Genomic DNA, 14920 nt, shown 5'->3' with positions numbered 1-14920 from the left:
TCCTCGTTGATCAGAGCCGGGGGGCATCAATGGCAGAGCAGGTTCTCAGGATGCTCGAGTCCCAGCAACGGGTCCACGTGGCTCCGAGTCTGAAGCAAGCTGGAAGTTGTGGGCATGGAAGGTGGCGTGGGAGGCCCCGGGTGCAAGCGCCGCCCAGGCGGGCCCGTCAGTGCATGCAGGAGCCGCCTGGAGCCACCCGGCTCGCCGTGGCCCGCCGCCGTAGAGTCAGGCCCCGCGCCGGGGCCTCAGTTATGGCGCCGTCCCAGCAGGAGAGCCGGGAGCGGCGGGCAGCGTTCCGGCCCGGAGCAAATTCCTCCGTCGGTGCACGGCCACAGGTGGAAGGGTCGGAGCAGTTTGCGGGCTGTGGGCGTTCGAGAGGTGAGGTGTGGCAGCTCCGCTCAGACCCGCCTCCGCACGAAGGGGTCCCGTCCGCCCTCAGTGCAGGACCGGAGCCGGGGTCTAAAGTAGCGGGGACCCGCTGGAGCCACGCGCGATCCCCAGATGCACAGACCGCCCAGCGCCAATCGCGCCACCACCGCAGGGGTCCGGCCGCTTCTCACCGCCTCCTGCAAGTCGGTGTCGCAAGTCCGCGGATTGCTCCTCCGACGCAGGCTCCGCCTGGCAGCTTCAGCTTCAGCTCCGCGCCGCCATTGACCTGATCTCGCAGGCGATGGTCGCAGTGGGATGTAGGTGTCCGCCGCTGTGCTGAAACGCGGCCAGGAGCGTGTCGCGATGGGGTACAACCCAGTGATGTAAGTTCGAGCAGGTTTTGAGGGAATTGCAGCAACTTACACCGTGCTGTGGGGCATAGGGCCGGGGAGCCACACGAAGCACGTCCGTTCAGGCCGCCATCGTAGCCACGCCCGATGTCCTTTTTTTGCTAAAAAAACAATTTCTTATAAAAAAACATTTAATAAATACAAAATAAGTGGTATAAATAAAAATACCTGGTCGATCCAGACAAACAGTGTTTTCGACCCTCCTTAAATGTGGATATAAATGTTGGTGGCTAGGCAATTTCTTGCTTTTTCTCATGTGATGCTAGATGCAGCCAAGGCTTTTGACTACATAGAATGGAGCTATCTTTTTAACATCCTCCTCCGTATGGGATTTCCCCTCACTTTCATCACCTGGACGCGACTGCTGTACACAGCCCCAACTTCACGCATACGCATAGAAGGCATCACATCGGATCGCAGTAGAGGTACTAAACAGGGATGCTCCCTGTTGCCGCTCCTCTTTGCGATAATGCTGGAGCCTCTGGCCTGCATCATCAGATAGCGACATAAGGCGGCAGCGTTGAAATTCGTTCATCGCCCCGTGAGCATATCCCTGTATGCTGACGAAATGCTTCTATTCGTTAGAGAGATGCATACATTCTTGGAGCCGGTGCTCCGTGAATTCATACGATCTGGACGCTTCTCAGGCCTCACTATAAATTGGTCCAAATCAATGGTGATACCACTAACTGAGTCTACTTCCCCTCATGCACTTTAATTCACCCTGAAGTGGTCTGTTGAGCCTGTCAAATACCTTGGGGTAAGGGTCCATCGTGATCCCGAAATAGTAATCTGAGAAAACTATGGCACAGCCTGTACAAATCTGGAACAACAGGTTGACAGATGGATAAGGCTACCACTATCGCTGGCGGACCGCATGGTTTTAATCAAGATGATTGTGTTACCTAAATTCCTCTACTTTTTTAACACCATCCCTATACAGCTTCCAACAATATTATTTAAGACAATACGAACACTAATAACTAAACTGATCTGGGTGGGTAAACAGGCACGAGTGAGTCTGGCGACCCTTACTCTAGACTACAACAGGGGGGATTCAGTGTACCCGATACACACCTGTACTACCTCTGTGCCCAAGCTCAATATGCAAATTATTGGTACAGCTCTCACGATTTCATCCCACGTGTGTCAGTAGAATACGGCGATGCACACCCTATCCCTCTAAGTTCTATACTGACCCACACATGCAGTGGTACACCCAAATCCGAAATCAACTTTGTAGATGCTACCATAGCAGCTTGGCATTCGCTGGGCAATAGAGTCGGGAAATTACCATTATACTCTCCACTTATGCCTCTGGCATATCACACAAGGATGTTGGCCACACACAACAAGGGTGTCATGCGCATACTGACACTGGCCGGTATTGACAAAATGCGTGACCTCTTCCCTGAGGGCGTCTTTATAACACACAAAGATCTCAGCTATGTACAGAACCAGACGCTGCTCTTTACCTTCACCATGCACAGATTGAGGAAGGAGTTACAGGCACTCTATCCCACATTTCCACTGAACCCCCGACGCTAATGTCCCTACACATCCTGCTTATCAGCCCAAAGAGACACAAACTGGTGACCAAATTATACTGTGCCGCTATAGAGGAAACCCCACTTCCTCCTAACGCGTGCCTATCACGATGGAACGCAAAACTCGATCCCTAACTCACCCAAAAAGACTGGGAATACTGCTGCCAGATCACTATCGCTCTCACATCCTATACAGACCAAGCACCAAACAAGAGTACCATTTCATGTGTACAAATATAGCAGGTGTAACTTTTGATCTTCAACTGTTTTAAGTTTTGTTCTCTTAGTTCAAAATCCCCCTCTGCTAGGTATTGACCAGGAAACCCTACATTCATTGTTGTAGCTCCCTCTACTGCAGTTGATTCATCTAAATTGAAGCCATAACAAACAACGGTATTGCATGCTATGTCGTGTACCATTAGTCCATCACCACTCAGCTTCCCTGCCTTTTACTTACAGTTCACTCTATTACTGAAATGCCCGCAACTAGAAAAGGAATGAGATGTTCCTTATCCAGAGTGCTTTCAATCAACCTTTTTGTTTCGTAAATCTCCCCGTGGATATTGTGACTTATTAGAACGTGTATGCTTTCCTGCTTCAAATTGATAAGTTGTGTTTTTAATTTATTTCTGTGGTTCTTTGGCCATTTACATTGCTTGACCCTAAATTAACACATGCTATGGTTACATTGGTGATATATTTCCCAATGTTTCTGTTCATGAATTAGCATTGTTTTCAATTCACTGAGCTACAAACAGGGCCCTCCTCTCAACTGGTCTGTCCCAACACATTTTGCAGTTACAGTTCTAGACAGAGTAAGGAAGATTTGATACATGTTCCACACGCTTGGACACTTCTTTTGCACACAGTACAAACCCAGCAGACGAAGTGTTATTACAAGCTTTAGTGTTTTTTCCCACTGAATATAACTTCTCTTTCTCTTTGTGTCTGGGACAGGCCCTGAAAGAACTCCTGCAAACCTGGAGCAACAGCAGCGCTGTCAGGCACTCGCCGGTGGAGCAGCAGCTGTATATTAGCAAGGCTATTATGATCGCCCTTGGCCATCTGCGGAAAGAGGATTTGGAGACTCAAAGGCAAGGTGAGAGGCTTTAGGGTTAACTACTGGGCCAGACGTTTTTGAAATGTGGTCCAGGGACCCTTGGGGATCCACTGCTCCTGCTCAGGGGGTCTGTGACTGCTTAGACAACTAAATATTAGTAATTGGTTAGCAAAGTGTATATAAATAAAGAAGCAAAATGTAAAAATTAACAGTGTAAAATGTTCAGTAAATATGAAGGAATTTGAAATTAGAGGCTAACAAAATAAGGTTGTATCCTCAGATTGGTTTGTGGGAGCAGTGCGTGAACATAGTACGGATGATGTGGGGGGGCTCAATCGAATTTAGAAAAGCTCCACCCTTCTCATTAAAGTTTATTTGTTTTTATGTTTGCTTTAAATAACCTATTTCACTATTTGTTTATTGTTTTGAGGTTCAAAGCGTCAAAATTGCTGGGGTGTGTGGATTTCAGTAATGATTAAGTGGGGTTCCTCTGAATCAAAAGGTTAAGAGCCCTATGTGGGATGATAAGCTTGAGGATCAAATGCTGTATAAAAATCTCAATAAACATAATTTGTCTACTATTTAAAGACCATTCTCAATGCACATGGTGCAGGTCTCTCTTTGGTCATAGTGGATGAGGCAGCCACAGACTGTGAGTTGAGTTGCAAGTTGGGAAGGGGAGAAAGAGCTGCTAGCGAGAAGGAGAAAGGAAGTTGCAGGCTCAAGGTTGAAAGGCAAAGAGTCAGGTGGTGAGAAAGTTAAAGAGAGACTAGATTCTACTAGAAGTTAAATCTGTAGTAGGAGAGGCAATCAAGATAATTAAATCTTCTAAAGAAGCAAGGAAATAGGGCTTCAAGTTGAGAGCTAAGGGGTGAGAAACCAGTAGCGACTTTGCTTGGACAAGGAAAGCTGCACATAGATGGAGATGGGAGTTAAGATTACAAGAAAACATGGAAAAAGAAGGAAGATGCTGGTGGACTGGCAAGAGGAACGTAGAGGTCCAGGGGGAGAGATGAGAGGTATGGAAACTAGGGTTTTGCAGAGAGAAGTTGTAAGAAAGCTGCAATTTGAGAAGTAAGCCAGAGATGAGATGTTCCAGGAGGAGAGGTGGGAATTGCTGTAGTAGATGCAAGGGGCAGTGACTGTTGTTGGCTAGTTTAGAAGGAGATTGGGAGTACTGCGGTAGCATCAGTGGTAAGATGATAGGGAGATGGGATGGCTGCACTTGGTAAATGGAGTGGGAAACAGAGCTGCAGGAAGAGAAGTTGAAGGAAGAAGAGGTCAAAAGTAACAGGAAAAACTGCAGAAAGAAAGGAAAACTAGGAGCTTGTTAAAGCGAAGTATCTTCCTGTGGAGGCTATGTCCGAGGGGCCTTTGTAGGGAGATGGGGAGGAGGTGCAGCAGTTGAGCCACCCCTTCTCTTCCCAGGTGAGATTGTAGCCCGCCTCAAGATAGCAACTGTGGCATCTGGTGCTTTCAAAGGATCAGCATAATGGTGATGCAGATGTCCTAAGCCTATACCTGTGCACTACCTACCTGGTGTTTCTAGATTGCACAGACATTTAGGGAGAAACCCACCTCCCATGATTACAGCACAAGATTATGACGTTATTTTAAGCACACAAAAGGTGATGGGAGGAATGCCTGCAATTTACCAAACCACTGGCATTCTTTTGGGGTAGCACTCCAACCCATATTTCTTTCACCCACTATCTCACCTCAGTTTGGACTCAGCAATTTACAAAATATTCCGGCAAAAAGTGTCAGGCCAGGTCCTACCTGAACTAGAACACAAGCACCCCAAGTCTTACTAACACTCAGTCTATGCAGTGATATACTCTGATGTTCTTCTGCATGTTAAAGAAATACATAAAAAAAAATGTGAAGAGATTGTCTATTTTACACTGTTTGTTGCCCAATCTAGATGCTGAACAATTTCATGGTTCTGCTTGTGCACAGACTTTTAGAGCCAAGCCAGACCAATGGCTCTGCTCTGGCTTACCCAATTATTTTGCCTGGGTACCCTGCTCTGTTTGAGACTAGCGCTTAGTACATGGGACTGATACAACAACTTCACCACCAAGGCTTCGTGCAGTAGAGACGAAGAAGAGGGCGTGCAATGAAAATACATTTACAGTAATTGACCCCAGCCCAAGGGGGGCTTGACCGGCAAGCCGTTGTGTTGTACGTGACTGTAGTCATGAAATCCCAGGGAGATCTACCAGGCCCAGTCAGGACGGGCAGTGGCATGGCTTCAGCAGGGGTGTTTGGGGGCATTCTTCGTCTGGTAGTTGGGTCTGGGGACCCTAAGTGTGGTCTGCTATGTCTGTCAGTTTTTCTTGTTGTTCTCATTTCTCTAAAAGGTTTTTACTTGTTCATTTTTTGGATCAGGATCGTGAATATTGAAAGTGGCTGATTTACCAAAAAAGTAGTAAATCTGCACTGATCCAAGTACTCCTTGAATGGCTGCAAATTGACTGTGTTTTGGAATTCACAAGCATTGGCAGTAGTAGGCTTGGAAAGCTGCACCAAGTTCATGTTTCCTGGCGTGCTGCTGGCAATCACACACCCAAAAGATGGTGGGATGAATTCTTGCAAATAGTCTAACCAGTGGGAAGCTCTCGTGTTAGCATTCCATCCCATTGTTTTTCCCCACTGTGCCACTCTAGACAGAGGCCCACTCAACGTAAATCAGTACTGACCCTGTTCCTCGCGGTAACGGTCCATCCTGAACGTTGGTCATCTCACTCCTCCACCCTGCAGCTCTCTGCTTTTTAAGTTGGGCAATTTGAGATTCACACCCCCTAATCTCAATTGCTAAACGATACCATGCCAACCACACATTGAACACTTGCTGCATAAACTATTAAAACTGAAGGTTTCTAATATGTTTAAGGTACACAATGTTCTTGACTCTTTATTGCTACCTGAAAGGTGACCTAATTTTCTCAGCGCAACATACATATATGTTGTGTTAAGAAAAGGTGGGGGGTTTGTTGGCAGTATCACACAGCAAGTCCGCCTTCAAGTCCATCAAAATCCCTGCTGCATGGTTGCCCTGGGAAATCTCTGCTCGTGCTTAAGTTTTTGTGGTATGATAGGCAAAGGTTCACCGACTGTCCAGCAGGAAAGTTTAATCTGACTGTGGTCATGTCTGTTGTGTTCTAGTACTTGACCTGCATGCTGCAGTGTGGTCTCTAGGTTCCACATTATGAGGCACCAAGGTATCAATGGCAAGTTCGAGTCCCCCCCCTTCCTTTCACTGGCAGCTCCATTTACCTTTTGGTTCATCATAAAGTATAGATGTGTAGGGGTTTGCTGCTAATGCTGCCACTGCTGAGTCTCGGCTCCTTTGAGGATTGTGTCATCCAGGTTGCTGCATTCATCTGCTGGACTTCCTGGCAGACAGATTCAGACTGAAGCTGTCCGGGTTTGCTAAAACAGGTACAGTTTATTGGTGGTGTGTGAATCTACTGCCATACTTTTCAACTGTTACACGTTTGCTGTTCAAGCACAACTATTGTTTCCTTTCTCATCACTACTCTTTCTGCCAGTTCTGATTTCTTTTTGAGTTCTCTCTGTACCTTTACTCATACTTATTATATATACCATTTCCAATTGTTATTGCAAAGTACTTTGTTGAAAAGGCTATTAGAAGATCAACAACATCTTACAATTAGATTGATATCCTGTACTCTGACCTATGTTAGCACCATGAAATAAATTAGTAAATAAGAACGGCATCATTTGATTTCTTAACGGATTTGCGATTCAGCATGTACTTGATTCAAATTAACCCTCGAAACCTCTGAAACATTTTCCGGCAGGCAGCCTGGCAGTCACCTAGTGAAGAAAATGAAACGCATGTTGTAGTAGGTTATAAACAAGAAGGCTTTTTTGAATGATCAAGTTTCTTGTGTGGCTACACTGTTATTCCTAATTTGAAGGTTTAACGCTCGTTTCTGTTCTTCATGTGCGGTTATTCATCCAGCTAGTGAAGGAAACTATACAATGCTCTGAAACCTAATTCAAAATGTTATGCCCTTGTACTTGCACACATGGCAAATTGTGTGTGGCATATCCCTCCCCTGCACATACAGGGCTCCTTGTCAGTTCTCTTTGATCTGCTGAACGCTATCAGTAGTTATCCATAAGAGGCAACTACTTTACATATTTGGATAAGACTTTTTTTTGGAAGTGCTACTGACCCTGTGAAGCAGCTCACAGATATAAGCTCTCCTTCACCTGCTTGGTACCGTCATCCTCTATGTTACCATTAGTAGAGGGTCTTTCTGGAACCACCAGACTTGAATGTATCTTTCCCAGAAGTTCATTTCGTCAACGGTTTTGTTTGTGACCTGGAGTAGACTACGCAACGTGCCCTTATAGCAAGGAGTGGACTATTGTTCATGCCTTGGGTGTATCACATAAAGCAGCGATGGCCGCGATCCATGTATTTGAAGTTAAAGTATGACCAGACCTTTTTCCTGTGTCACTAAGAGTGCAGTTTACTGACCACTCTTGTGCAAAGTTCTGCAGTAATGTGAAACCGAGAACCTTGCACTGGCGTTCCATGTACATGCCAAATGCATGTATGTGAAGTATGTGTCACATGTATGGTAGCAGGTGTGGTGTAGTGCTCTAGCATTCTCTGCCGCGTCACGGCTAGAGGATGCTGGGAAAGTCGGGCGGCCATGTTAGCGCTGCCGGCGTAATGAGCAGTGCGGTCCCGGGTGCTCTCCCGAAGTGTATTCATAAATAAATAATACAATCTTGAAAGTACCCCTCGGCCTCACGCGACCATTGGGGGTACATTAAGACTCTACAAACTGGCGACGAGGATGGTGAACGCTTCACGCCCCGCCGTCCAACACCAGCGTGACGTCCATGCCATCGGCCTTCCGCGCTTCCACACGTCATCATAGGCCTCGGGAAGAGGGCGGCAGTGGGACAACGGGACACACCAGGCACCTCCTTTAAACTACATAGTGCTTGAGCGAGGAGTCACCATCTGGGAGCCCAGACTGCAGGAGCTGCCCCACACGGAGGAGTGCTTTACAGTCCCCTGAGGAGAATAGTGCAGGGGCGAGGAGTCACCACCTGGGAGACAAGACCCAAGGAGCTACCCCACAAGGAGGTGAGCCTTGCGGTCCCCGGGGGAGAATAGCGCATATGCGAGGAGTCACCTCCTGGGAGCCAAGGCTAAAGGAGCTGCCCCACTCGAAGGACAGCCTGACAGACCCCTGGGGAGAGAAACACAGGCTACCAAGACCCAGTCACCAGCCTACACAGCCTCAACAACCTACGCCCTCACAGTAAGTGCATGCACGCTTGCAGACCTACCGCAGCAGGGTCTTTCGCAGAGGCACTCAGCCAGCACTGCTATTCCATGTGCCAGCCTCCAGCAGTACCTGCAGCCCTGCCCTGAGCACCAGACTGCCCCGTGTCGCCTACAGGTATTGCCCAGGAGTGCCCCTCATCCGTGCTTCACGTCAGCTTCCTTACAGGCCCCAGGGACGTCGCAGCGCACTCGCCACACCACCTTGGTCACGCTCTCAGGGACCAGACTGATACAGAAGGCTACTGCGTACACCGATCTACTGTGGTTTGTCCACCCAGCTCACCACGGCCCAGCCTTACCTGGTCTAAACCGGTCAGTCCCTGGTCCACTAACCAGCCAGCATGTGCGCACAAACCTTTTCTCTCACGAACCCGGTACCCTTCTTGCCGAAGCCAGGAGAACCAGCCATGAAGTGGGAGGACTGGAAAGGGTAGTTCCTAAATTACTTGTCTGCCCTAAAGGATGAAGGAGAGGAAGAATTTTCCAGCAAACGAAGAAAAAAAAAATCCTCTTGCGCAACCTGGGTCCAGTAGGTTTGAGAGTGTATGAACACATGGCAAAAAAGACTAGACTACCCACCGACACAGACGTCTTTCAACACGCGCTGGAAGACCTTGACAGTCACTACCAGCCAGTGGTCTGCACAGCCGATGACCTTTATAACTTCTTTCAAAGGAAACAGAAAGACACCGAGTCCGTAGAAGATTACGTAGCAGTGCTGAAACGGTTGGCTGTCACCTGCAAGTTTGGGCACCTCCATGATGAGCTCGTACGCGACCAGATAATAATGCACACCGTCAACACCAACATACAGAAAGTCTGTGGGGAAAACCGCGCAATGAGATCATCGCCATGGTTAAGAAGTAAGAATTGACCAAAAGTTGCGCAGTTGCGATGAAAAAAGACTGTGACAACAAAACCACAGTATGTAAAGTGACAGAAGTGAAAAGCCAAGAAAAGAAACCTCCGCCCTCTGCAGGGGCAAAGTACAGTAGGAAGCCCACACCCAGGACAGGACCCCATACGGCCTCCAGCGACGACAAGAAAATTTCCTACAGATGCGGCAGCCTGGTGCACGTAGCTAACGACAGACGCTGTTCTGCATTCCGAATTAAATGCACCTTGTGTGGGGTGGTGGGTCATTTTGATAAAGTATGTAGGCGCAAGCCTAGCCATGCTGCTGTTAAATGTGTTTCACAGGAATCCGACACGGACTGGGGTGAAGCGGAGGCCGAGGATGATTGCGTTTTATGTATTGATGATCAAATTCTAGGTATTGATTGCAACAGCACCAAAAAACCCTCCTGTCTGTTGTCCATTGGGGGAGTGCAGGTCTCCATGGTAGCCGACTCTGGATACCCATACACCATCATTCAGCGCCACATATGGGAAAGGGACTTGGTACACATCTTAGGCACTCACCTCTTCCCCATAGACGTCCATCTGGTCACCTTCACTGGGGAGAAAATTTCCATGGTGGGCTTTCGCCCCCTACAGTTTGAGGTTAAGGGAAGGACAACAGAGTGCAAACTGTATGTAACCGAAACAGGTCCCTCACTGTTGGGGTGGGCCGACCAAGGGGCACTAGGGATTCAACTGAACCCGGGTGGTACCACACAAGTACTAATGACCAACAACCCACACACCCACGACAGCACGACGTGGAAGGAAGATTTTCCTGCTGTCTTCGGCGGCTCCATTGGCCGACTCACAAAATTCACACACAGGATTTGTCTCAAAGAAGGAGCCGTCCCGGTATGCCACAAAGTAAGGAGCATTCCCTTCAACTGCAGGGAGGCAGTACAAGCCGAACTGCAATAATTGGAAGATAACGGGGTGATTAAGCCAATTGAGAGCGCGGAATAGTTGGCGCCTTTGGTCGTCGCGCGCAAGCCCAACGGTAAGGTGCCCCTGTGTATCGACCTTAGAGAACTCAACAAAAACATCATAGTGGACAAATTCCCCTTACTCAAGATAAACGAGATGTTGGCTCAAACTAAAGGGATCAAATGGTTCTCCACAATCGACCTCACAGCGGCCTACCACCAAATCTCACTACACCCCTCCAGCAGAGAATTCACATCGTTCATCACGCCATTTGGCTGCTACCGGTTCCGACGCATGCCTTTGGCCTAGCATCTGCTGCAGCCGTCTTTCAAAAACTGATGCACAGACTATTTAAAGACATTAAAGGCGTGCAATACTTCCAGGACAACATCTTCATAATGGGAAAATCTCGACAAGACCACAACGAGAAACTCTCAACGGTGTTATGAGTCCTGTCACAAAATGGCCTCACTGCGGAGTGGGAAAAGTGCAAATTTGCCCTACACACTTGGGACACGAAATAAGCTAATGTAGAGGCCATTATGTCGGCACCCACACCCCAGAACAAAGAAGAAGTATGTTCCTTCCTCGGACTAGCAGAGTTCTATAGCAAATTTGTACAACACTTCGCCACCAAGACACATCATCTACGTCAGATACTGAAAGAAAAAAATGCATTCCAATGGACGGATGACGCCAATGAGGAGTTTTGCCAAATCAAAGTAGACATTTGCGACACCATGCCCTTACACGGATTCGACCATAATGCCCTCTCCATCCTCACCACGTACGCTAGTGACAAGGGATTGGGAGCTGTCCTATCACAAAAATCTGAAGACGGCGCTGTCACCACCATCAGCTTCGCGTCCCGCTCCCTTGCTCCCAATGAGGAAAAGTTCAGTGTTATTGAAAAGGAAATGCTGGCGGCCGTCTGGGCGATAGAGAAATTCCGTCAATTCCTCTGGGGCTCCAAGTTCTTGCTCCGGATGGATCACAAGCCCCTGGTCAAAGTGCTTATTTCAAGCGGACATGCCAACGCCACTCCGCGCATTGCCAAAATGACCCTCAGGCTACTAGACTTTGTAGATGAAGTAGAATACATCCCGGGAAACAAGAACAGAGTAGCGGACTACCTTAGCAGAGCAGCGGCAATGGACGGGGCACCTGCAAAAACTGAATGGGATGAATACACGATTGCCTTTACTCATGACCAGGAGGGAGTCATAAGTGCCCAATAATGGAAGGCAAATGCAAAAACAATTGATGGACGGAATGTTGCACAATGGCAAAAAATTCATCCCCAGTCACAGATCTGGGTTTAATCCATCATTATTTTGCTCACCACACCACCCCAGTTCAGACATGGCCATATGCAAATCAGTCTTGACCCTGTGCCTCATGGGAACAGTCCAGCCCGAACTGCCAAGCTATGTCTTCCCTGGGGGAAACACCCATTACATCGATGTAAATACATCGCGGCGCTATCGCACCGTGACGTTTACATCGCATGGGCGTTCATATCGCAGCCTATTACTCCGCATGCTACTACGGCGCGATGGCATTAACATCGCATGCAATGACAACGCATGCGATGTTAGAATGCCATTACATCGTAAAAAAAGTAGAACACACACGGGCGAATAACTTGATAATGATGATGCCACTTTAAAAACGGTCGATTACATGGCAAAAAAATCGAACACAAACGGACGAATAAGTTTAAAAAATGATGCAAGTTGTTATGATAATGATGCAACTTTAAAAACGGCCTGCAACTTTAAAAAATGGTGCAAGATGTTATTATTTGATGTATCTAAGAAATAACGCATCGATGACACAGAGAGGATGTGGTCTGGCCGATTAGTCTGCCGACTTTGGTGCTGACAACCAGGGTTCGAGCCTCCTATCAAGTCGCCACACTTACAAGTGCAGCGCTACCTTCACTTTTTATGTATGTTATAATGGCGTGGGTGGATGAATGCATGAATTAAGAATGGGGATGGATGGGGAAGTGTGGATGGCGGCGGATGGATGAATGGGTGGGTGCCTTATGGCGACTGTATAATGAATGGATGGCTGTATGGATGGATGCATGGATGGGTGTATGGATGGATGCATGGATGGGTGCTGGGTGGGTGGATAGATCGATGGATGCATGGATGGGGAAGTGTGGATGGGTGCATGGCGGCGGATGGATGAATGGGTGGGTGCCTTATGGCGGACTGTATAATGAATGGATGGCTGTATGGATGGATGCATGGATGGGTGTATGGATGGATGCATGGATGGGTGCTGGGTGGGTGGATAGATCGATGGATGCATGGATGGGGAAGTGTGGATGGGTGTATTGCGGCGGATGGATGAATGGGTGCCTGATGGCGGACCGTATAATGAATGGATGGCTGTATGGATTGATGCATTGTCCGCAAAATGTGTTACTTCTTTGTATCATCCTGTGATTGTTAATGTTTTCCCGGGTTGAAGGCCTCCCACAGCAAACAATCCTGCCTGCCTGTCACTGAGGCACAATGCGCTCTCACAGCCTGTACACAGATGGAGCTGTGCAACTGGCCGCCTTAAATTATCAGGAAGTCCGGAATTAATGGATTCTTCCTGGTACTGGAGAACGCCTGGAATGTCCCATAAATAGAAATACATTTCTGCTCATATCAGTTTCAAACATATTTCGCCGGGAGGGGCTCCAGCACTTCGGTTCTGAAATGAATTATAACTTAAATAACGAGGCGCTACAAAAATACATCTCTCATACACATATACAAGGCGCTATGAAAAACATTCATATTTCTGGCTTCTTGTGCACACGGGCGTTAAACACAGATACGGAGATGGGGTCCAACGCGCCGGTTCTGGTAGGAAGCTATAATGAACATATTCAGTGATATAAGGACACATCATGAAGCGCTATAAAAACATGTTTCTTCGCTCTAGTAGCACAAGCATCGGATGGATGCACACGGCCCCCAGGGGTCCAACTCTTCGATTCTGTGATGTGTGTGAGTTCATGCCAATCTTTGATGACAGAACAGACAGCCCCGAGGAGATTACTTGCAGGTGACTAGTTTCAGAGAAGGAGAGGTTGTGGTCCATAAAACGAGGAGCGGCAAATGTGCGGAAATACAGAAAACAACAGACAAAGGCTTCATCTATTTTTTATTTTGATTATTTTTGTGTGTCTGAAGGTTGTGTTTACAGCAGCCCATAAACATGTTTATTAATAGAGCCTTACACATCTCTTACATTATAAAATATTTAGGTTATGACTAGAGACTGGAACCGGAGACTTGGACGACGAGCACGTGTCTGTCCCATGCCTTTGTTTACCAGCGCCCAGAAACCCCGTCGGTTAATAGCGCCTTGTACAAAGTGTCCGTTTATTATGTGGAATATTTAACATTTAACGTTCGAAAAGTGTGAAACGCGCTTTTTCATTGGAATATCTAGATGTAAAAACCCGGTCTTTTACACAGGCACAAATGGGTGCAGACACGGTGTGCAACACAATATATACAATAACATCGCGTTGTCATGTCGTGCGATGTCATGTCGCCGATGTGACACTCGATCCTAGTCTGTGGCCGCATTTGCGTCGCAACGACGTGCGATGCCAAAATGGCCGGTGTAATTGCATTTGCGATGTATTGGCTGCGATGCGAACGCCCGCGAGGACGTTGCGGCCGATGGATCGTCATACAACCCTTCCCTGGACCAGAATCAAGCATCCTAGGACCGGTTTCTGGCTATCAGCCATCATCAGCCAGGATAGCTTGATTCCTGTGCCATGGAGAGCACGGGACTCACGTCTGAGCATACCCGTCCCACTCTGGGTGACAAATGCAAAAACAATTGATGGACGGAATGTTGCACAATGGCAAAACATTCACCCCAGTCACAGATCTGGGTTTAATCCATCGTTATTTTGCTGACCACACGACCCCAGTTCAGACATGGCCATATGCAAATCAGTCTTGACCCTGTGCCTCATGGGAACAGTCCAGCCCGAACTGCCAAACCATGTCTTCCCTGGACCGGAATCCAGCATCCTAGGACCGGTTTCTGGCTATCAGCCATCATCAGCCAGGATAGCTTGATTCCAGTGGCATGGAGAGCACTGGACACGTCTGAGCATACCCGTCCCACTCGGGGTGACAAATGCAAAAACAATTGATGGACGGAATGTTGCACAATGGCAAAACATTCACCTCCAGTCACAGATCTGGGTTTAATCCATCGTTATTTTGCTCACCACACCACCCCAGTTCAGACATGGCCATATGCAAATCAGTCTTGACCCTGTGCCTCATGGGAACAGATTTTGGAAAAGGGGGGGTGGTGATGGACAGAGTTT

At 47.7% G+C, this 14920-nt stretch overlaps 1 protein-coding gene across 1 annotated transcript in view; it reads left to right on the top strand.

Annotated features, from left to right (window-relative positions):
- Positions 1-14920, top strand: part of TELO2 (telomere maintenance 2) — a 659928-nt gene that overhangs the window by 134178 nt on the left and 510830 nt on the right. The window contains exon 8 of the mRNA XM_078662940.1: positions 3284-3425. Within this exon, the coding sequence (XP_078519066.1) occupies positions 3284-3425 (142 nt within the window). The remainder of the gene's footprint in view (positions 1-3283; positions 3426-14920) is intronic.

The sequence above is a fragment of the Lissotriton helveticus genome, chromosome 10 (assembly GCF_964261635.1).
Source record: "Lissotriton helveticus chromosome 10, aLisHel1.1, whole genome shotgun sequence".
Lineage (NCBI taxonomy): Eukaryota > Metazoa > Chordata > Amphibia > Caudata > Salamandridae > Lissotriton > Lissotriton helveticus.
The sequence above is the reverse complement of the archived record's forward strand: the minus strand, read 5'-3'. Positions and strand labels throughout refer to the sequence as shown.